At 46.2% G+C, this 24881-nt stretch overlaps 1 protein-coding gene across 1 annotated transcript in view; it reads right to left on the minus strand.

Moving 5' to 3' along the window:
* Positions 1 to 24881, minus strand: part of SGK1 (serum/glucocorticoid regulated kinase 1) — a 106293-nt gene that overhangs the window by 35304 nt on the left and 46108 nt on the right. Inside the window, exon 3 of the mRNA XM_053287944.1 lies at positions 641 to 716. Coding sequence (XP_053143919.1) covers positions 641 to 716 — 76 coding nt within the window. The remainder of the gene's footprint in view (positions 1 to 640; positions 717 to 24881) is intronic.

Genomic DNA, 24881 nt, shown 5'->3' on the forward strand with positions numbered 1-24881 from the left:
CCATTGAACAATAGTCTGATCTGCAGAAATTAGCAGGCAATCATGTTTAACTACATGCAATGTAAAACATCATCTGCTCATTCCTGGTTTTCTGGGTCCCAGAGCATCATCCAAGGGCACACATATAGCCACCTTGCTAAGGCTAAGCAGGTCTTGGTGTGGTCATTTGCTGAATGGGAGACCCATGCATGCCATTTTGGGGGGTGAGGCCATAGCACCTGATTTGCCTGCAGAAGGTCCCAGATTAATTCCCTGGCATCTCGAGGTAGGGCTGGGAAAGACTTCTGCTTGCAACCTTGTGTGGTGCATTATGGATGCTTCACGGGCCTCCTGCCCCCCAAACCTCCCTGCTCCCTCCCTTCTACTGGCAGAAGCCAGCAATCATCTGGGTGACCAATCCAGCCACCCAGCCGCATGTTCGGGATCATCTGTGAGGGAGGTAAGCTTTTTGTGGCTTCCTCCCCTCGTCCCATCCGAGCCCATTATCCAATCGTGAGAATGGGGTTCCTTACGTTGGTCTTTTGTATATTAGATAATGACTTAGGGTTTAAAAACACATGTCCAATAAAATAAAGTATTTCACAGTGCTTGGAAAGATATACCTTTACTTGTTTAAATGCAAGTTATAGTCTGTCTTTACCTGAGTCATCGTTAGTCCAGAAAGTTCCCTGATCGGGTTGAGCCAACAGATCTTCCTTATTGTAGAGTTCTTTCATCTATAAAGGAGAAGGAATGAAACAAATCTTGTGATATTTTATTATTGTCTGATACATTTAAAAAAAAACAAAAAACCTTTTTCCACTCCAAGGAAGCTTTTCAAAGTCACAGGTGGAATTAATGAGACAGCCAATAAAGCATGAACCGACATACATAAGGAAGCATTTCCTCCGGCCCTCCCTGAGTTCTTGTGTTTTCAATTTAAAGATTACAGCCTGCCTTTATGATGTTGGGGCAGAATCTTATCTTGGCACTGTCAGGCAGGCTGTGTGTAGTTGCCTAGTTGGTATCCTTCTGGCAAAGAAAAATCCCAGTGGGAGTAGCAGTGGCAGGGTGGAGTAGAGACAAAATGCACTCCTAAGGAGCTGCCACTCTATGATGACCAAGGAGGAGTACTTTTTCTCCTTGAAAAGAGAGCCAGGCTTGTGATAGCAAGTGTGAATAGTCCCCATTGTTAGCAATGGGGTCTGCCCTGGTTTATATTTGGATGAGTGACTACATGTGAACACTGGGCTGTAAGATATTCCCTTTAGGGAATAGGGCCACACCTTGGTAGTAGAGCATCTGCTTGCATGCAGAAGATCCCGGGTTCACTTCTTGGCATCTCCAGATAGGGCTGGGAAAGATTCCTGCCTGATACCTTGGAGAGCCACTGCCAGTCAGTGTCGACAATACTGAGCGAGATGGACCAGTGGTATCACTCAGTATCAGGCAGGTTCCTATGTACGTACGTTCCATTGCTTGATGGCAAAAGCAAAAGGTAGACTAGGACAGTGGTTATCCTGTTGCCCTTGGGAGAATATCTGCACTCTAACCTCAGGGATTGGAATCTGGGTGTCTTGAGGCTAGAGAGTTTACAATTAACTTGAATATTTTAGTGAGACTTTAGGGGGCCATCTGCCACAGCTAAAGATCATTAGTTTGCTTCTGGGAACCCCCTGAATGTGTGCCAGATTATGTGCACACTGTGGGGAAAGTTTCCTTTGGTGTATAATGTCTTATAAACACCAAAGCAAATAAAGCACATTGAAGATGAGTAATGACAATTCCTGATATTCCTACCAAGTGGGATCAAATGTATCAGTGAGTAAAGATGTGCCCATCAATTGACATAAATGCAAAGCATGAACCATGACCGAACTCTGGAAGATCTGTGGAATGGTAGAGGGGATCCCGGGATGTATTCTTGGTGGCTATGGTAAGCGAGCCATACTGAAAACCAGCTCCAGATTTCAGGGAGTCCTCAGCAAATAGCCCTCCAGGGGCTCCCTTTAAGGTCCATGGTTGGGCTTTCCTTAGTTTGGTGGATGAGATGGGAGATAATAGGAGATGGAAGGTAATAACAGAGCAACTCTCTCAGCCAGATCACTCCATGATCCTGCAAAAAGGCCAAGGGTTCAGAGATAATCTCAGAATCAGTAGTGGGCCTTTCTGAGGCCCACTTTTTAATGATGACGACTCCTAAAGGTGCTGGCACCAGCCTTGCTGAAAACAAGAGGCTCTATCAATTGCTTTTAGCATGACTGACTTCTTGCATAAAGTAAGAGAAGAACACAGAATCCCCTAAGATATTTGCTTAATTTTTCAATGGCAGTATCAGCATCTCCCCTTTGGCAGCTAAAGGGCACGGTGGTGTGAGAGGAGGAATGGCTGCCACAACCATTTCCCCACAGTTTCCCCACAACCGTTTCCCCACAGTTGCTGAGGGAGAGGAGGGAAGAGCCATTGCCAAACCCCATATTTATTAAAACAAACAAACAAACAAACAAACAAACAAACAAACAAAGAAACAAACAACCTCATCCACAGTCCTGAAGTCATCCCTGCCTTCACAATCCGATCAGAATTCATCTTCACTCTTAAATTCCTGATAACTGTGAATTGACAGGAATTCTTGCCCTCTGAATTTGTTCACTGTATTTTACAGGGATGTCCATCCTCCCCGCCTTCAGTTCATCTGTCAAAAATGTTTGCCCTAGAAAACATGAGATGGGGATTTAGCTCAGTGGTAGAGCATCTGCTTTGCATGCAGAAGGCCACATGTTCAGGTAGGCCTGGGAGAGACTGCTGCTGCCTGAAATTGTGGAGAGCCACTGCCAGTAGGCAATAATGAGCTAGATGGACCAGTGGTCTAAGGCAACTTCCTGTGTTCCGGTGATCCTCTGTGTGCATCTTGGTGCATTCAAATGCTATTTCCAAAAGTCTTGGTTTAGATTTCTGAAGACATTGCTCAGACTAAGTCAATTTGAGCAGCCAGACAGTTTAATGGTATATTGTTGAGTCTTTCCTTCTTTGTGACTGTCTGGCACACTTAAGCTTTGGCTGATAACAACTGACTCTGCTCAAATATTTTAGAGTGCTAGCAGACAATGGTGAATCAGGGTACAATGACCATGCACAGCCTATTGTGCCATGAAACACTGATCACAGAGTGTCCAGTTTCTCAGGTGTATTCCCCATTGACCTATAGACATAAAAATGGAAGCTGTAGTAGTCACTTGATCGGTCTTAATGATTCTCACCTGAGAAATAAGGAATCTGAGGACCACTTAACAGAATACAATGAATCATGGAAAGTTTTTGTGACATCTCTATCAGGACAAAGCGAAAGATCTGCAGGGCAAGATCATTCTGTGATCTACCCAGATAATGCTTTCCAGTATCGGAGGCCTGTTTAGCTGGGAAGTGGGAGAGGACTTTTCTGTAGTTGCAGCCAGGCTTTGGAACTCACTCCCTGGTTTGCTGTGCTCCCTCCCTATGGACCTTTTGTTGTACTGTACTACGGATATATTCTTGTTCCTGTAGGCTTTCAGCCAGTGTGGGCAGCTGAGTTTTTATTCCTGCTATTTTAGTGTGTTTCAACTGATTTGTTATTAACTGCTGTTTTATTCTTTTTTATTGTGTATATACATTTTTGCTGCATTGTTGCAAGCCACCCTGGTATTTCTTCTTTAATGGAAAGGTGGGATATGCATATGTATAATACAAATAAATAATAAAGCCTTGGACAGCTTTAGACAGCTGCAACTGGGAGTGCCTTTGTGCATGATACTGTTGCTATGGGAAGAGGAAGTACATCTGCCTCACTTCCTTGTTCTCAGCTTCTCGGTGCTATCTCCACATCTTTCCACATCTACCACACCAGAGATGAAGAAGGAGAGGAGAGCTGGTCTTGTGGTAGAAAGCATGACTTGTCCCCTTAGCTAAGCAGGGTCTGCCCTGATTGCATATGAATGGGAGACTAGAAGTGTGAGCACTGTAAGATATTCCCCTCAGGGGATGGAGCTGCTCTGGGAAGAGCACGAGGTTCCAAGTTCCCTTCCTGGCATCTCCAAGATAGGGCTGAGAGAGATTCCTGCCTGCAACCGTGGAGAAGCCACTGCCAGTCTGTGAAAACAATACTGAGCTAGATGGACCAAGGGTCTGACTCAGTATATGGCAGCTTCCTATATGCCTATGTTCCTAAGTTGATTTTATCCCTTCAGACATTGCAACAGCAGCACAAACTTCCCTCCTTTATTGAATAGCCATGCGCAAGTGCCTGAGTTTAGCCTCAGTGAATTGCTGGCAGTCTGAGGTTAATGCACATATGGTAGCCTTGAGCAATTTATGGGCATAGTAGGAGTGGAGGAATGGGGTCTCTACCAAAACTCTGCCTCAGCTTGCTTGTGGAAACTGTCCTGAAAGTGTGCCAAATTGGGACAAGAAATCATGTCACGTCCTGGTATTCTTCGCAATTTGCAGCGAATGGGGCGATTCTCATGATCCCCCCTGGTAGGTGCGGCGGGGGGGGGAGGATGCTTTCAACTTACCTATCCCCAGATGACCAAGCAGGTTGTCTTTGGTGCACCTCCCACGTGCCTACATGGGCAGCCCTGCTCGGAGCTGCACAGAGCAGGGCGGAGGGATCTGGGGCCACCAGAACTTGTTGTTCCGGCCTCCGGGCATCCCACAATGCAGTGCATGGCATGCACGTTGCATTGGGGGTTCCCCTGTCAGACGGGCACCGCCCATCTCGATGTTTCCTCAGCCTGAATTCAGCCCGAGGAGACACATTATACCATGTTGCCAGGTTAAGGGTGCGAGTGCATCCTTAACATCAGCTAACAGCTGGGTTAAGAGGGTTAGGTGGGTGTGGAGTGGAGGGATCTGCAAGCATCCCTGCAAGCATGCCCCAGGCTGGGTTAGACTGGTCGTGAGAACAGCCTCGAAGTGTGAATGCATAAACAAGTGTTTCCCAGCAGTTATAGAGCACTCTGTGCATTCAAGCTGTGGCTAGAATGTGTGATAGTATTATTGCTAACTGTTGAGACTATTTTTCATAACCATAGGAAATAATTATGATGACGATGGATCATCATAACCCCAGATATCTCCAAACATTTATTTTATTTATATACTACATGGCTCCAAAGGATCTAAAACATATGGATCAAGCATAGCAGATTATTTCAATTGATGTTAAAGAGTCTAATACTCTTTAGCTATTATATTTTCAGAAGATGCAGAATATAAGCCCTATTCATACATTATGTTCAATACACATACAATCTGTGTACAGTGTACACAGCTACAGATCTATATAGTCATTCACATGATATGCTGAACTCAGGTAAAGCAGTACATCTCCCGTCTATAGCCTGCATTTTAGGGGACCTGTACTCAGGTTTACCGTTAACATGAATGCAGGTACAGTAATTCACACACACACACACACACACACACACACACACACACACACACACATGGGGCTAGAGGTTTCATGCTCTAAAGTATGAAAGTATATAATAGAGTTACAAGAACCTAAATCTAATTAATAAGATGGATGATGTGTCTTAGTTTAAAAAAAAAAATTCTATGATGCAAGGTGTAAGCATGTCATAACCAGTAAAGACCTTTGCAAGATCTTTTTGTTGTTGTTGTTGTTGGTCTTGTGATATATTTGAATTATTTTTGTAAATAAATGAGAAAGCGCAGATCAAACATACTTTATCATTTGTATGAGCTTTAATTATTAGAAAGTGTTGAGCACTCAGCATCTAAATACAAGGCCTATATCAATTGACTCTAGCAATAATAAAATACTCCATAGTTATTTAAGCACTTTACATCACAGCGGCTGAACTCCAGAACAGCCTTCCTCCAGCAGTGAGAAAGGAAGACACACATGGAAGAGCTCCCCCAATACCTCTCCGACCATATGGCTTTCTCTGTATCATTCCAATTTTAGTATATGTGCTGCCAAAGCAAGCATCGACCATGTGGCCTTGTGTGTGCAGGGGGGTGGGAGGAGCAGATGTGTCCCAGAGCACATGGTTAAAGTTTGCTCCCCACTGTGGCGCACCTGAGGCTGCATGGGTCCAGCACAGCTAGGAAAGCACTCTCTTGCACTGGCACTTCTTCCTTTCCTGCTATTGGAAGGTTGCTCTGGATATCAGCCACTGATTCCAACATTTTAAGCATACGCTTAACTTATTTCCATTGACACCAATAATAGCTTTACTTTGGTTGGATTGGACCCTGTTTGTAGCATTCAAGGAAATGATGGAATCCCTGCCTCTACTCTGTGTTAAAATTCAGCCCAGAACATCATATTGACCACCCACTGGATGCCAGTTACATCTAGAGTATTTCACAAATGTCAGTATAACTCCTTGATGCCCTTTGTTGAGAACTTGTTGGCAATTGTTGTCAGAACAGCTCTATTTTGGTGTGACATAGAGAGCACCCAGTTCATGCAACTATAAACTTCATGGTTTTACCCAGGTTTCTGCCCCTCTAGGGAGAGAGCATGGCTTAGGAATTGCCTCTGGTATGCTTTTGAGTATAAGTACCCCTAGCCAAGCCTTAGAATCTGTATGCACCTTTACCCTGCTGATTCTCAAGGGTTCGAGTGGTAGGTCTTCACCCCTGACCCATTCTTCTTCTTCTTCCTGTTTTTCTGCCTTTTTCCTGCAAGGAGACCTGCCAGTGCACCAAACGCACCACTGGATTAAGGATAGGTAAACTAACCTCCTGTCTCTCTGAGTTTCCTCACCCCTTTCTTCCTTCTACGCCTGCCTTTCAGCACTTTCTATGGCAAGCATTAACCTGCAATTTGGACCCTAAGCTAAATTACTGTCAATGAGATTCTTGTTAAGACTATCAGTTAAGATTTTATTGCTTTGCCTAACTACCCTGTGCCTTCCCATGCCCTCATTTATCCTAAATAAATCTGTTGAATTGCATTTTTGCCCCCTCATCATTTCCAGTTACTAAAACTTGCACAGATTTGATGCTGAAGCCAAACTCCTCCCTCCAGCCAAGCTAATTCCCCACGTTAAGCCAACAGCCCAGTTGGAGTGTTTAGCTAGCACTCTGGGGCAGTTCTTGTAACACAATAACTACAATAACGTGTCATGCCATTTTATGTTGCTCATCAGAATTACACATCATTTCAGTGACCATAGAACCGGTAGGCATAGAACCGTTTTGTGGGGAAATCCCCCAATGCAATGTGCATCTCACATGATGCATTGTGGGATGCATGAGGCAGCAGTCTGCTTTTCCCCACTCCCAGTTGTGTAGTCACACAGTACTGGGAAGCATGGGAGAAGCACCGGTTGTGTCGGGGGAGGCAAGAAGGCTCCTGCCTTCTCCCAAGCTCTCCCCAGGCCAGGTAAGTTTTGGTCATGTGAAAGGCCTTATTATCTTGTACATCTTCCTCACAATGCCACTTGTAGAATTGTATAAAATACATTTTTATAACAATACTTTTATATAATAAAATTACCCACATTCTCTTATATCTCATATAGTAATGGTACCTCCGGTCTATTGTTTGCCCTATTTCCTTTTCTACTTGGAAAGTGGTCACAGTAACTCTGCACCAAAAGTGTTTTGCTGGTGCACAGAAGGCCTTAGAGCACTCATAAAGATAAAGATTTGTTTTACAAATGCTTCGGAACACTGGCTGATTCTTTACATAACAGGTGAGTGGCCTATCATGCCTCAGATCTGAGTCATACAACAGATTTACAAACTCTTCTTGGTGTGACATTTGCTCTGTCATCTAGAATTGTGAGTGTCTGTGTAGGGGAGCAAATGGGGAGGGGAGAAGCACCAGCTGTGTGCCATGCCATTTTATGTTGCTCATCAGAATTACACATAATTTCAGCCTGCATTCACACACTGTTCTTTGCCATTTCTCATTTGAAAAGTCTTTTGTGCTCATACACTTTTGACTCATCAAAATAAGTATTATGCATAATAACCCCATATCAATCCATTATAAAACTATGAAAACAGACACCGAGGTGAGTCTCAAAATCAGTGAGGTGAGCAGGGAGAGCAGGCTTAGCCCACTTTCCCCGCAGATGGGCACGCTGGCAGCCCTGGGTGGCCGGATTGGCCGCCCACACGACTGCTGGCTCCATCACAGAACTGGTGGGGGCTGTAGGGATTGGGGGCCACGTGGCTCCTGGAAGTTCCAGGATGCCCCGTGCAAGCGCATGGAGCATCCTGGAGAGACCCCCTCCGGGCCGGGAGGCTTGTTTCAGCCTCCCAGAGGGGGTCTCCTCATGTGTTGCCATGGTGCAGAGCCGCGGTGTGGCAATACTCGATCAAATAGACGGGGTTAGCGAAGCGCTCACTCCACTAACCTCATCTAAGGGAGGGCTACCTAAGCAGGTTACCCACTTTGAGGAAACTGGGCTCACTTGCGAGCCCAGTGGTTCTCATGCTCGCCCAAAAGTGGGCTAGGCTCCCTTAGCCCGCTTTTGGCCGATCGTGAGAATCTCCTCACTGTATTTAGATTTAATCCTTAGAACAAGCCTCTTGCTATCACAGCTGATTGTCTCGCCCAGATGGTCTGATTTTGCCAATGAACATGCAACTCTTTCAACTCCCCTTGAGAATCCTAAGGCGGAGGATCTGTGATAAGCCTTGAGGTATGCAGTCTACCTGCTTACCTATGGCTTACATGTTGCTCTGTCAGCTTGGGTGTCCTCTTGGACTGCTGCTGCTATTGGAGATGAGAGTGGCAACAATGATCGGGAATGCTTTCTATAAGTTATAGTTATTTATTTACGCAACTGCAGTTTCATGGCAAAAGCCTCGCCAAACTTCAATTTGAACTTTCGGTTTGTAGTGAGTTTTGCTACCGTAACCTGAGGTTTTTCAGTGGCAGTGTCACATTGGATGCCACCATAACCACGGTTTTGTAATTTTCTGGAACCGTAATCATAGACAGGGTGGCAGAGACCTGCCCAGGATTGCACCTGCTCCATGCCTGCGGTGCTTTTCGCTGGCCACCTCTCAGAGCGCTTGCCTTGTCTCACTGTTTCTAATCTGACAAAGCAGTTACCCATCAACAGGGACACCACTGTGACCCATCCCAAGCTTGTCAGCATGTCAAATGGCAAAATCAGAGAGGGGAATTCCCTCTTCCCACTCTGTCCCTTGTTTCCCCCTCCTGGCAATCAGAAGAGAAAGGGGATGGGATGACAAGATGGGCATTATGTGCTTTGCCCTCCAAAAATGAAGTGACAAGGATGTATATTCACAAGCACATGCACTCAAGGTAGCAACATACGCACCCCATTAGAGTGCTAGGGCAGCAACATATGGCAGGGTGATGATACCCAGGGTCGGGTTTACCGATTCCCAGGGTTGGCAGCCACAACCAGGAATTCTTGAATGGCTCTGCTCTATTTTTTACACAATCATGTTGGGGAAGGGGGGTCCAGCCCCTTGCTCTTGGGGGGATGTGTGCAGTCCCTAGGCTTATTCATGAGAAAGGCCAGGCAGCAGGACCAGCACTGTCCACCATGAAAGGACTGCTATCTCACGAGAGTGTCAGACCTAGATGCCTGAGGGCCAGATGGCAGATGCCACCCTGACATGCCTGAGGGCCAGATGGCAGATGCCACCCTGGCCAGGTTGCTCTATATAAGCAAGGAGACAGGTACCCCAGCAACAGCTCTCCCTCTCTTGGTGACTGCCACAAAGAAGCTGTCAAAGCATGCCCTATGCCAGCTTGTCTGCCTATTTGGAAATGTCCAGTTTATTTTTGGCTGGAATGGTGACCCCACTCTCTTGGAGTTTCTGAAAATCAGGGTTCCACTTGCTTGCAATTCCCAACAGTGGTAGATCTGTATATGGCACAACACCGGTCCAATTTTGAATGAGAGTAAAGATCTGTCCTCAGTCCTGGTGTTTCCCCAATCTGCCCACCTGGCAATGCCTGGACACATGGCATGGGGAGTCAAAATCACCTTAGGATGCATGAAAGGTTTCCCTGGAGAAGTTTCCTTGCCACCATGGGGGCAAGAGTGTGGTTTGGTCTCCATGGACTGCTTTGCCAGAGTGAGCTATTGTAAGAGCATCCTGGGTCACAGCAGGCCAGACCCCAGGAACCTCTGCCCTCCCTCACATACATAACCCTTCCTAGGAAGCCATCACGTTCTCTTCCCTTTCTTGAGTAACAGAAAAATAGTGCTTTCCCAAGATCCCCTCCCCCCCACCACCAGAAATTGTGCATCTGCCAAAAAAAAATATTTTGTTTCGGGGCTCTTGCGAGGGCGGTGGAGCAATCACTGTCAGAAGAAGGGCTTGAATGGCATAGTGTTTAAAGGATGCAGCCTTGGTGGGAGGGGCTCCCCTATCCTTAAAACAGAGCTTGCCAGACTGCAGTTGGATGAATCTCTGCGATGCAATTCAAGGTACTGAGTATTGTCTACACTGACTGGCAGTGGTTCTGCAAGGTTTCAGGCAGGAGCCTTTCTCAGTCCTGACTGGAGATGCCAGGGACATTGTAACGGGGACTTTCTGAATGCAAGCAGATGCTCTACTGCTGAGTGGTATTCCCCTAAGGGGAATATCTTATAGCAGACAGTGCTCACATGTTGAGACCCATCCAAATGCAAACCAAGCTTAGCAAAGGGGAATATTACTACTCACTACCACAAGACTACCACCCCAAGCTTCTGTCCTTCATGGCTTGAGTCCAATCTATCTTAGAGTGGACCTCTCTTTGTTTAAACCTACTCATCTTTTAAGATCTTGTCTGCTCTAAATCTTTTATTTTAAAAGGTTAAATTATCAATGGGTGGAAGCAGGGTTTTCTCAGCAGCTGCCCTGGCTTTGTGGAATGACTTGCAATAATATTTGTCAGTGTTCCTCCTTCCTGGCCTTTCCACACCCCTCTAAGGCAAATCTCTTCAGTGAGATAGAGAGGCATGTGGTTTGGTGGTGTTTCCATTGTAGGCTTTAAGGTTCACAGTTTTAGTGGTTACGTTTATTTTGCTTTATTGTATGAAGTTGGTTTTTACAATTATGTTATGCGCCACCTTGAGTCATTGTGGTAAAGTAAGATACAAATGTTTTAAACAAGCAAATGTTTTTAATCAAGTTAATTTATTGATAATGATGGACAGATTGACACACAGCTCATACGAAAAGCTATTTTACACATAACACACATAGTAGCATAGCTAGATTTGTGATAAAGTATATACTCAATAGGGACTAAACCTAGCTCCTAGACTTGCATACTATGGCCGCATTCACACATAACATGAAACCAGAGATTGCTGAACCCATGGTTAATTTTTCTAACCATGAGGCTATTCCCATGATCAGGTGGAATCTGGCTAGGGGAGCTCACAGGCAAGCCCAGTGGCCTCCAGGCAGTTAACCCACCAAACTACCCCCTCCCCTTAAACCGGATTTGCAGAGCAAGCACACCACAAACCCAGTTTTTAAAATCAGTTGCTACGGTGCGGCTCTGTGGCTACTCATGAGGACACCCCTGACCGGGAGGCTGAAAAGCAGCCTCCTGGCTCGGGGGTCTCTCCAGCATGCCCTGTGCGCTCGCGCAGGGCATGCTGGAGCTTTCAGGAACTGCATGGCCCCTGAACTCCCAAGGCCCCACTGGCTCCATGACGAAGCCAGAAGTCGTGTGGGTGGCTGCTGTGGCCATCCAGAGCAGACTGCTGCTCATCTGTGGGGAGAGCTGGCTTAGCCCGCTCTCCTCGCAAACCCTCCCCAGGCTCTTCTCATGGATCATGAGAAGAGCCTCCATGATTTGTATCACAGATGTTTGTCCAACCACAGCCTGGCAATCTCCGTTTTCAGGGCAGGGGAGTCCCTCCCTCTTCCTGGTCCACAGAGTCCGCATCCCAGCAGGGTGGCAGCCACCGGTCACAATCTTCAATCTTATCCTTAGAAACTCTAGTTACAATCCTGGAAGATCTTAGTGGTGGCACACATAATCAAGGGTCAGAGGTCTTGCTCTTAGGTTTGTTTTTGGGAGGCAATGATGCTCTTCTCTGCCTGGACAAACAATTCCAGAGAGTGTTTCAGGCACATCCTGCTAGCTGACTGACTATGGTCTTGGGAAAGACTGTGTTACACTATGAGGTTGTAACCTCTGCTTAGTAGCTATAACAATTATTATTATTATTATTTACATTTATATCTCACTCTTCCTCCAAGGAGCCCAGATCGGTGTACTACATACTTGAGAGTTTCTCTTTCACAACAACCCTGTGAAGTAGGTTAGGCTGAGAGAGAAGTGACTGGCCCAGAGTCACCCAGCTAGTTCCATGGCTGAATGGGGATTTGAACTCGGGTCTCCCCGGTCCTAGTCCAGAACTCTAACCACTACACCATGCTGGCTCAATGCTACATTGCTTGTTGCTTAAATAGGGATCAAAGAGAGGAAAGCTTTGACCCCCACTAGAAATCATAGTCAATCCTCCTCCAATTTATACCTTGAAAGTGTAATAGATCAGTGACTAACTGGGCTAACTGGGCAAAGAGGCACCTTTTTAATGTGGCAATTCTCTTTATTTAACAGGGGGAGAGTAACTGGCCCTATCCACTCCCAGCACAGTACTTCCAGTGACTGTTGCTGGTGTCTCTCTTATGTTTCTTCTTAAACGGCAGGCATTTGGGGACAGGGGTCCATCCTATCTATCTATCTATCTATCTATCTATCTATCTATCTATCTATCTATGTAAAGCACTTCGGAAACTTTTGTTGAAAAGTGGTATATAAATAGCAGCATCAGCAACAGCAGCAGCAGTTGACTGAAATGGGCATACAAGGAGAAGCTATACCAGGACAGTGAATTTGTAAAGAGTTCTGCACTGTTACTCCAGTGCAGAATTGGTTACTTCAGAAGGACTTCTACAGAGTAAGTTATATCAGATTGCAGCTGATATCAGTTGAAAAGTACATTTATAATTTAAGCATATCTGGACCTCTCTGTCTAACACATCCCCGTAGACATACACAAGATCAGCCTTAAACTCCATGGAAACCCTATTAGTACAATTTTCATATCTATAGCCAGCCTATGCACTGAGAAGTGACTGTTTGGGAAACAGCCTGAAGCTATGGCTGCAAAACTGAATTTTCCATTTCACAATGTTGGCTTGCCAGTTTAAAGGGCAATTTAGACATTTGCTAACCAAGATAAATTGAGAGTGCTCAATCTAAAAAAGGAAAAACACTGAAGAGCTATATTCTAATAATTGCTTATCCAACAGCACATTTAGGGCTCCTTTCAGCTTTAGGATGGAATGGGAGCTTCTGGTTTTCAGCAAATGCTTTAAGCAAGGGTACTCAAATTGTTGGCCAAGAGCAGGGTACTGCAATGAGCTGGTACAGAGGGTGGGGGACAGGAGAAAATCTGTGGAAACAACATAGACTTACCAGGCAGCTAGTAACTGAAGGCTACCAGTATTTAAAAATACCACATTGTTCCATACACATCCATACAGGCAAACGGACCTTATAACCAAGAGCTTAATCTGGTAATCCTAAACCATCATTCAGTCACGAAACTGGGTGCATTGATGATGAAATGTCTTTTTAAGCTCAAATTCTCACGGTTAGCTTGTTTCGTTTGGTATTCATTATCCACATAGCAATAGATGTGCTCTGGGCTTGCTTTAGGCATTTTAGTACTCTTTTCCAAGACATTTAGTTAGTGGCCCCCCTGCCTGCAGGGCCTGTTAATCTGTCAAGACCTATCCTGCCCATCTATTACAGGGCCTCCTCCTTCTCTGCTCCGCCCCAATCCCATAGCTTTGCACCAGCCAGCTGCCTTCTGCTGAGGGCCTGAGCTGAACCCCTCCCTTGCATAGTCTTCTAAAGTTGTTATCCAGTCTGAGTTGGAGTTTGCTGGCTAGGAAGAGAGTTGCCTTGTTTGTTTTTGTGATCATTCGTCCATTTACTGAATAGAGGTCTTAACTAAATCTCCCCAAATGACAAAAATGAATGGAGGTCTTTTTCCTGCTGTTGTAATGCTTATTTAGAACCCAGCCATGTGTATTCATAGTTGAACTTATTCCATCAATGAGCACATCCCTGCATTTACACACCCCGGACTGAACAATTGTTGGGTCAGTGATCATGCTTACCATCTCTAGGATTGAATTAGGGAAAGCATTTGCATTCTGATCAAGAATATTTCCTGTTTACTGTCTACACACTCACTTTTAGGAGATTCATACATAAGCATAAAATAAAGTCTTTTCACAGTTTTTAAATGTTTGTAGTTGCTAATGTTGAAAGGAACAGGGTTGGTGGGACTTCAGACCAGCTCTGCCACATTTCAATGTTATATCTGCTTTCATCAGCAGAAATGCTTTGGTAGAAACCACACAGAATGTAATAGCAAATTGACACTATAATCAATGCTCCTAAGCGTCCTCTCCGACCCACTTCAAAATTAGCTCCATGGTATATGCAAGAACTATGGGAGCTGAAGTGGCAAGATAAACAACTGGAGCACAAATGGAGAAGGGCTCATCATGAATTTGATGACTCAGCACAGAGCCCATCAGTGGTCCTTCTAATTTTTTTTCATCTCTGTATGGAATGAGTTTTGTTCTGGGTGGTAGTATCAAGGCAGCGCGCGCGCATGTGCATTCAAAATGGGGCCTTCCGGATTCAACCTGAGCGGGATCGAAAACTAACTGAGTAGATGGGCTCATGCACATATACACGCCTTAGAGGGAACAGTGGAGCCCATTTGAAGGCCTATGCTGTGGCAGTATGTATAGCAAGGAAGTGATTTTATTCTGCACATATTGCATCTGCAAGTTTTTGTCCAGCATGGATTGTTAGGGGTTCTGGATTGTTAGGGGTTTAACTCAAGCCCTTCTGTTTCAAATCTCTTTCTGGAAACACTGTCTCACTGTGACACATTCAATGGATTATGTCCAGATAAAATCTTTTGCATTTGGGCTGATCTGGACTCCAATATTTCTGCAGGGCTAGTTAGGGAGGTGTCCAGCAATTCCTCTGGCAAGATTAGATTGGAGAAGTTTCAGTTTGTGACTCCTGAGGAGGTGGACAAGGTGCTTGGAGCAGCATGGCCTACTACCTGCTCTTTGGATCCTTGCCCAGCATGGCTAATTTCACCTTGCAGAGAGATTGTTGGAGCTGGCCTAGTTGATATCATTAATAACTCACTGAGGAAGGGCAGGATGCCACTTTGTCTGAGGGAGGCAGTGCTTAGACCCCTTCTTCAAAAGCCCACTCTGGATCCCCTGGTGATGGATAATTATAAGCCAGTATCCAACATCCTATGGCCGGGTAAGATAATTGAGAGGGTAGTGGCTGGCCTGCTCCAAGCAGTCTTGGAGGAAACTGATTATCTGGACCCATTTCAAACTGGCTTTAGGGCGGGCTATGGGGTTGATACAGCCTTGGTTGGCCTGATAGATGGCCTTCGCCAGGGAAGTTACAGAGGGAGAGGATCTTCTCACGATTGGTCAGACAGTCTGCTCAGGGCGGCCGTGACGGAGCTGGCGGGGGCTGGGAGGATTGAGGGCCACGCAGCACCCAGAAGCTCCAGTATCCCCTGCGTGAGCACGCAGGGCATACTGGAGAGACCCCCGAGCCGGGAGGCTGCTTTGAAGCCTCCCGACTGGGGGTCTACTCATGAGTAGCCACGGCACAGAGCCGCACCGCGGCTACTCACGATTTTGAAAAACGGGTTTACGGAGCGCTCACCCTGGTGCCTGAGGTTGAGGCTGTGGCCAGGAGTGCTTTTTACCAACTGTGACTGATTCAACAACTTTGCCCATTCCTTGAGAAGAAAAGAGTGGTACACCTGAAAACAGTGGTACATCAACTGGTAACCTTCAGGTTGGGCTACTGCAATGCAGTTTATGTAGGGCTGCCTTTAGGGATGTGCAAAAATCAATTTTTTTTCATTTGTGCCCAAATCCAAGCCCCCCTGATTTATTTTGTGTCCAAATCTGTCCCTCCTAATCACCCCTGATTTGATCTGGGTTTGATTTGATTTGATTTGGATTGGATTGATTTGGATGACTTATAAAGGTCCTAGGAGCACCTAATTTGGGTGGTGGGTAGGTGCCCATGGGTTCCACCTACCACCCAAATTTCAAGGTAGCGGGGCACTTGGTTGATGTTTAATGATTCTATTAGTATTTACTGGTTTTGTATATTCCCATCATAGGAAATAATGAGGATTTGAAGTCACTCTATCCTAACCCTAACATGGATCCCCAGCTTTAATTAAAAACAACAACAACTAAGTTCTAGCCCTTGTAGAAGTGGAGTTATAGAGCAAATTGTGTGGTCACTGTTTTTCAAGTGTTTGGATTCCATAGTGTATAATAAACTTTTACTCATAATGAATCTCTATGAGGATTCATTGCACACCTTCATTTCTTCTGTTCATTTTGACTGTCACTGGACAGTGCCAACTGTCAAATGCCATGTGTCAATTACACACAGCCCCGACAAACACAAACTATTTTTAAGGAATTTTTGAAGTGCTTAGATTCTTTGTTGTCTTCATAACAGACCTTCATTTCTTCTGTTCATTTTGACCCCACTGCTTGGTGTGGAATTAGTGGCATCCCATGTGCCAACTACCCCCCAACCCACAAGCCACTGGGTACTGAGTTTATTTTATTTATTATTATTTTATTAGAGACATTTAATATACCGCCCACTCCGAAGACTCTGGGCTGTGTACAACAACAGGCAAACAGGCAACACTAAAGATTACATTACATTAATAATTAAAAATTATTAAAGAACTAAAGTAACTACTAAAAAACAATTACTTATCTTCTAGGAATTGTTCAGGTATTTAGACTCTTTGGTGTGTAGAGATTCATTATGAGGAAAGGTTATTAGACACCAAAGAGTCTAAACACTTGAAAAAATACCTAGAATATAAACTGAGTAGTACCACACTGCCTTGTGGGTGGGAGGGGGATGTAGTTGGCACATGGCAGTTGACAGTTGGCACTGTCCAAAGACAGTCAAAATGAATAGAAGAAATGAAGGTATGTAATGAATCATCACAGGGATTCATTGAAGGAAGTTATTATACACCAAAGAATCCAAACACTTGAAAAATAGTGACCACACATGTTGCCCCTAAACTCCACTTCTACAAGGGCTAGAGCTTAGCTTTTTTTTTTTTTAAATGAAAGCTGAGAATCTGGGGGAAGCAATAGGAGGAATCTGAATCTTGAACAGATTCAAATCAAATCTGGTGCAATTCAATTTGGACCTGAATCTTGCCAATGGACCACAAGGGTGATTTGTTCTGTCTCCAAATCACTTGAATCAGCTAGATCTGTGTACAAATTGATTTGTACCCCAATTGATTTGCACATCCCTGGCTGCCTTTGTACATAGTTTGGAAACGTCAGTTGGTCCAAAATTTGGCAGCTAGATTGGTCTCTGGGGTATCCCAGAGAGACTACATTATGCCTGTTCTTAAACAGTTGCACCGGCTGGAACAAGCTGCTACTCAAGCTGCTCCAGCCAATCTGATTCCTAGGGGGGTCCTCCTGGCATTGCCCCCAGGAAGAACTAGAATAATGGTTAAAATGCACTTCCTGGTTTGCTTCAGGGATTATATTTTAAAATATATTTTCCCTTCTTCCTGGGGGCAGTGCCAGGAGGAGCCCTCTAGGAATCACTTTGGGGCAATGATAGAACATTTGATTCACATTCCATAGACCACTCCTGGCTAAAACAAAGAATCTTAAGGAGCGCCCTCCCCTCAGAACATCTTGGTGAAAGTGTGGTCCCTCACTTGGTGAAAGTGTGGTCCTGGGGCCCCCCAAATTCTCAAAAGACTATCTTGGGGCCATGGGTGGCTGTGCTGCATCGCCAATTGCCCGAGCTGTGTGTGAGCTACTGTGCTGATTGAGGGTGAGCTGCGGCCAGCCTCTGGCCTGCTCACAGGCCTTTTGTGTGCAGCCGCCTGCTGCCTCCCTGGCGGCTCTAGTGGGCCTGGGCTTGGCCAGGTGGGGGGGTGAACAGGAGCAGAGCAGCCCAAGTCACTTCCCTGCCCAGCCATAACAGGCGGCAAGCATGTGACATGATGCATGCATGCATAGCGTCTCGTCTTGCACAAGCAGCCAGGCAGTGCGCAAGCTGCAAGGGAACGGAGAGTGCTGGTTCTGCAAGACAATCCAGCAGGGCTGCTGATGAGGCCAGCCGGGATGTAGTTTGTGCCCAGCCAGGAGGCGAGACTCACAGGCAGACACAGAAGCAGGCAGCAGCAGCCAGCCAGAAGCCAGCACAGGACTCCCTCCTCTCCCGTCCCAGCATACTGTGAGGGGAGAGGCAGCAGTGGCCGACCCAGCAGGCACTGTGCGCAAGCTGAGCCAGGCCAGGTCGCAGTTGTCTTTTTTCTAAACTAAAAAGCCCCAGGTGTTGTAGCCTTGCCTCATAAGGAAGGTGCTCTAGGCCCCTGATCATCTTGGTTGCCCTCTTCTGCACCTCTTCCTGTTCTACAATGTCCTTTTTTAGATGTGGTGACCAGAATTGTATGAAGTACTCCAAGTGTGGCCACACCATCATTTTGTATAAAGGTATTATAATATTAGCCGTTTTATTTTCAGACTCTTCCTAATGATTCATAATATAGAATTGGCCTTTTTCACAGCGGCTGTACATTGAGTCGACAGTTTCAATGAGCTGTCCACCATGACCCCAAGATCTCTCTCCTGGTCAGTCACCAACAGCTCAAATCCCATCAGCATATACTTGAAATTGGGATTTTTCGTCCCCAATGTGCATCACTTTACACTTGCCAAAATTGAACCACATTTGCCATTTTGTCGCCCATTCACCCAGTTTGGAGAGATCCTTTTGGAGTGCCTCACAATCCATTTTGGATTTCACTACCCGAAAGAGTTTGGTATCATCTGAAAATCTGACCACCTCGCTGCTTACCCCTGCTACTATATCATTTATGAATAAATTAAAAAGCACCGGTCCCAGTACAGATCCCTGGGAGACCCCACTTCTTACGTCCCTCCATTGTGAAAACTCTCCATCTATCCCTACCCTCTGTTTCCTGTCCTTCAGCCAGTTTGCAATCCATACATGTACTTGTCCCCTTAGCCCATGACTGCTAAGTTTCCTCCAGAGTCTTTGATGAGGAAACTTGTCAAAAGCTTTTTGGAAGTCCAGCTATACTATTTCAATTGGATCACCACACACTTGTTGACACTCAAAGAACTCCAAAAGGTTCGTCCCTTTTTAAAATTGGTGTTACGTTTGTTACTTTCCAGTCCTCCGGTACAGAGCCTGATTGCAGGAATAAGCTATATATTTTAGCAAGGAGATCAGCAATTTCACATTTGAGTTCTTTGAGGACTCTTGGATGGATGCCATCAGGCCCTGGAGATCTGCTAGTTTTCAGTTTTTCCAGAAAGTTTAGAACATCATCTCTTGTCACTTCTATCTGACTCAGTTCTTTAGCCTCCATCCCTGAAGAGCCTGGTTCAGGAATAGGTATATGCTCAGTATCCTCTGCCGTGAAGACAGATGCAGATAACTCATTTTGCCTCCCTTATTGTCACCTTGCATTTCTTTTGCCAGAGTTTGTGTTCGTTTCTGTTCTCTTCATTTGGACAGGCCTTCCAATTTTGGAAGGAAGTCTTCTTCCCTTTTATGGCTTCCTTGACATAACCTGTTAGCCATGCTGGCATCCTCCTCGACTTAATGGTACCTTTCCTCCTTTTGCGTATACAGTCTAACTGGGTTCTAGTATTGTGGTTTTGAGTAAACTCCATGCATTCTGGAGTGAAGTGACTCTCCTGATTTTCCCTTTCAGCTTTCTTTCCACCATACTCCTCATACTGGAGACGTTTCCTCTTCTGAAATTCAAAATATCCGTGTTAGACATCCTTGGTGATTGTCTCCCTGCATGTATGCTGAATTTGCCTATTCCCTAAAGGGTTGATGAGACTAACATCACGCACCAGGTCCTGGGTGCCACTCAGAATTAAGTCCAAGGTTGCCTTCTCTCTGGTCGGTTCCAAGACCAGCTGTTCTAGGGCACAGTCATTCAACAAGTCTTGAAATGTGACCTCTTTGTCATTACCTGACTGTGAATTTAGCCAGTCTATGTGTGCCTCTCCTTGACACTTCCCTGATTTCCTGCTGTAACTCCCAGTCACTCTCAGTGTTTTGATTCAGAGGGCGATAGCACATCCCCGCTAGCACATTTCCTTTCAGGTCTTGTATTGTCACCCACAAAGTTTCTGTGGAGGACTCCAGTCCACCTAGGTTTTCTAGCTTGTTAGATTCTATGCCTTCTTTAACATACAGTGCTACCCCTCCTCCAAGGCGCCCCTCCCTGTCCTTTCTATAGAGTTTATACCCAGGGATAACAGTGTCCCACCGGTTCTCACTGTTCCACCATGTTTCTGTTATGCCCACTATATCTATTTCTATGTTAGCAACCAAGCACTCCAGCTCACCCATCTTGGCTTGGAGGCTTCTGGCATTGGTATATAAGCACCTATACGCTGAATCTCTCACCTGGTGTATGCCATCTTTCTTTTGACTCTTTGACCAGCTGGCACAGCCTTCTGTCTGCTCTTTATGTGGTTCTGCTCTGTCCCCTTCTGTTTTATCTGAATCCTTTGCACATTTGCACTTTGAAGGATGGCATGTGCCGAACCAGATACTGCCCAGTTCCCATTGGCTGTTCCCCAAGTATCATTTTAAAAGCTGCTCTGCAAACCTTTTGATTTTAAGCGCCAGCAGTCTAGTTCCATCTTGGTTCAAGTGCTGCCTGTCCCTTTTGTACAGGCCTTGCTTGCCCCAAAATGTATCCCAGTGCCTAACAAATCTAAACTCCTCCTCCTGGCACCAGTGTCTCATCCAAGCATTGAAACCCCTCAGCTCAGCCTGTCTCACTTTACCTGCGCGTGGAACAGGTAGCATTTCTGAGAATGCTACCTTGGGGGTCCAGGACTTCAATACACTACCTATCAACCTAAATTTGGCTTCCAGGACATCCGGAAAACATTTTCCCACATCGTTGGTGCCGACGTGCAGCACGACAGCTGTCTCCTCCCCAACACTGCCTAATAGCCTATCTAGATGCTGTGTGATGTCCGCATCCTTCGCACCAGGCAGGCAAGTCACCATGCAGTCAACACGCAGGTCACAAACCCATCTCTCTATACCTCTAATGATCAAATCACCCACTACAAGGAGGCCCTCACCCCTGGAGGAGAATCCCCTGTGCGAGAGGATATGAAGAGGCATCTGTTGCTTCTGCCATCATCTGTTTTCTGGTAGGGATGTGCGAAACGGTTCGAAGGTTCTAATTCAAACCGAACCAGCCATCAGGTTCGAGCTGCAGGTTTGAATTTGAACCGAACCAGGGGGTGGTTCGATTTGAACTGGTTCAAACCAGTTTGAACCAGTTAGGACATCCAAAAATTGGTAGGATGGTATCTGGCACCCAGGGGTACCTGCCACCTAAACCCCAAAGCAATCAGACACTCGTATGATTTATTATGAATTTTTGAAAATTATTTTAATTTTTTCCTCATAGGGTATAATGGGACTGCAACCAGCCCATTATCCCTTATTGTGGAGCACCCATGGGTGCCAACAACCATGCAAACCCTGAAGCAGTCGGACAGTAGTACGATTTTTTAATGAATATTTGAATTATTTTCAATTATTTTTCTCATAGAGTATAATGGGACCAGAACCAGCCCATATCTCCTATTGTGGAGCACCTAGGGGCACAAAAGCGGGGTGGGTGGTAGACAGACAGGGGTGCCTACCACCCACAAAACCCCAAGGCAATTGGACACTCCTCTGATTATTGGTGAATTGTTAAAGTGTTTTTGAATTCCTCATAGAGAATAATGAGGATTGCAGCAAATGTATAGATTCACATCAGGGAGAAAGGGGTGTCGTAGAGTGGAGTGTGGTGGGTGGTAGTTCCTAGAGTGGGCAAGGAAGCTATCAGAATTATTTGAAAGGAATTGGGCAAAGGGCTGATTTTTAAGTGATTTTTGAAGTTTATATGTCTTTAAGGTTAGCAATGAGAGTGGATTCATGGTTTGCCATTGAAAATCTTATATGCTACCAAAGAATCTACACCCAGAACACTTCAAAAACAACAAAACCCAGTATCCCATGGGTTAGCAACCCATGGAGGTGGTTGGCACTCTCTTTGCACTAGACCACCACTCACTCTGGGCCACCCCAGCACCCCACAAGTGGCTTTAAGGTTTTTCTCCATAGGGAAGAATGGAGGTTTCAGCAGCCCCATAATGCACTTGGGGGTGCTGGGGTGGCCCAGAGCGAGAGTGCCAACCACCTCCATGTAATAAATCAATAAATAATGATGGATTATCTGAGAAAGTATTTAATGAAGGACTTATGCATTCCCATGTATTCCTCAGAGTTGCACAGCCAGTTTTGAAAGAGAGAAAAAATATATCCACATTCAGATAAAAGCAAAACTGCTCTTCCAACTTGTTTTGCCAGCTCTTTCAAATCTAGGTTATTTACAGTGACCCTTGCTATATAATAAGTCACTGCCTTTGTTTTGAAAGCAAAGTGACTAGCATGGAGTAAGCTGTTACATGCTTTAATTAGAAATGTTCACATGGAGTAAAATAATATACTTTATAAAATATAATCCTTTTAGCCTGTTCAGGGCTCTGTCTGCTGGGGCCTCCTATACTCAAGCCCAGAGGTCGTTCTCACGACGGGGCAGACAGGTTGGTGGGTGGGCAGGCGGTGGGGAAGGCTGCAGGAGGCTGCTTTCGCTGCAGACAATTTCCAAGGACCATCTGTGTCAGACCTTTGTTCGAGGACTCAGAAGAGGAGTGGGAGGCAGTGAATTTACCGGAGAATCCCGAGGGCCAGCTCTGTGATTGGAGGGAGGAGGCACTCGTGATGGGCCAGGAGGAGGGCTTGGTGCAGGAGACAGAGCAGAGTGATGAATCCCAGGAGGAACTCTCCCAGCCAGGGAACACAGGCGCGAGAAGCGGCATGGCCAAGTCAGGGAGTTGAGATGCACCAGTTGCTTGCAGCGTGCACATGACTGATTGAAGGCAGCTGACTGGGAGGAGCGCTGATTGATTCCAGCTGGCAACCTGCTATAAATTCTGCAGCTTCACTCAGGATGGACTGCTGGAGACAACTAACTCGTCAAGAGCCTCGATACCTCCCTCTGTGACGCCTTGGATCCTTGGACTCAGGACCTTGGGGATCTGGTGAGCGACCTTGGTCGCAGGGAATACGGGTTGGACTTGGTACTAGGGATGTGCAGAACTGGTCTGGGGGTCCGCAGTCCAACAGTTCGGTCTGGGGGTTTGTACATTTGTGATCGAACCGAACCCGCGCCCCCCGTTCCGTCTGGACCGGAATGGAACTGCTGGTCCGTGAACGTTTTTTTTAATGTAAATGAAATGTAACTACCTGTAGCCCCTTCAGGGGACTTTCTGTAGCCCGTGGGGGGGGGGAGTCCGCGAGGTTTCCCTCTCCCCCCGCTGGCCTCCCTCATCACCGCCACGGCTGGGTAAATGTGGTCTTTTTGGCCCTTTTGGGCCTCCGTAAAGGCAAGCAGCAGCCATTTTGGCCGCCGCTGCTCATGCGCAAATGCCCTCTGCGAGGCCATGTATGGCGGCGGCCCAAATGGCTGCTGCTTGCCTTTACAGAGGCCCAAAAGGGCCAAAAAGACTACATTTACCCGGCCGCAGCGGTGATGAGGGAAGCTGGTGGCAGGAGAGGAAACTCTCGTGGACACCCCCCTGCAGCTACAGCAAGCCCTCCAAAGGGGCTACAGGTAGTTACTTTTCATTTAAAATGTTTTTTAAAAAAAGTTTGCCCGGGGCAGGGGTTGATGGGGGCCGGACCGAACCGGGCCAGACAGTTCCATACACACCCCTACTTGGCACTCAGTAGCGATTTGTTCTCTTGTGATTCTTTACAGACTCTGAACGAAACTTGTGCCTGCCCAGAAGAAGTGTGTAACCAGAGATATCTCTTTGCTTACTACTACATTGCAAATTATGGATGGCTCACCAACTGTGGCAGGTTTATGACCATCTGGGTGCATGGAATGTGCACCCAGCCAGTCCACCGCTGCCCCAGGGAGCGTGGAGGTGTGGGGGCCGGAACACGTTGTCCACCCCCAGAAATCCCACAATGCACCACGTGAGTGTGTGGTGCATTGTGGGATTCCCCCCTCCCTCAGCAATGGTCAGGTGCCCGTCAGTGATTCAACGCCAGCTGCAAACAGGAGGCACAGGCACATAATCAGGGAAATGTGGTTAAGGGAAGGCTCACTCCCCTAACCATGTTTATGAGGCAAGCTCCCTAGGTGGGTTTGCCACCAAGGTGCTGCCAGGAGCCCCTGCCTCCCGGCAGTTCTTATGGGCAGCCAAGCCTGGGCTTGGCTTCCTTGTGCGGGTCTTGGCTGCTTGAACAGCCTCTCACACTTTGTGGTTGGTGAACTGAAAGGACTGAAAGGACACATTAGATCAGGGTTTCTCAACGTGTGGGTCCCCAGATGTAATTGAACTTCAACTCCCATAATCCCCAGCCCCAGTGGCCTTTGGTTGGGAATTATGGGAGTTGAAGTTCAATTACATCTGGGGACCCACACATTGAGAATCCCTGCATTAGATCCCTGAAGCACTGCCTTTATGAAGTGCACACACTCCCCATTTCCAATTGTAAGAAGTGCTGAGTCTCCCAGCCCCGGTTTGGTCCATTTTGGACCCATTTTGACCTTCTGCATGTGCACTGCTGCTACGTTTTTGGCCTCCACACATGCACATGGGCCATTTGAGTTGCCATGGTCACAACTGTGGTCATGCAAATAGCACATTTGCATGCA

The sequence above is a fragment of the Hemicordylus capensis genome, chromosome 1, assembly GCF_027244095.1.
Source record: "Hemicordylus capensis ecotype Gifberg chromosome 1, rHemCap1.1.pri, whole genome shotgun sequence".
Classification (NCBI taxonomy): Eukaryota; Metazoa; Chordata; class Lepidosauria; order Squamata; family Cordylidae; genus Hemicordylus; species Hemicordylus capensis.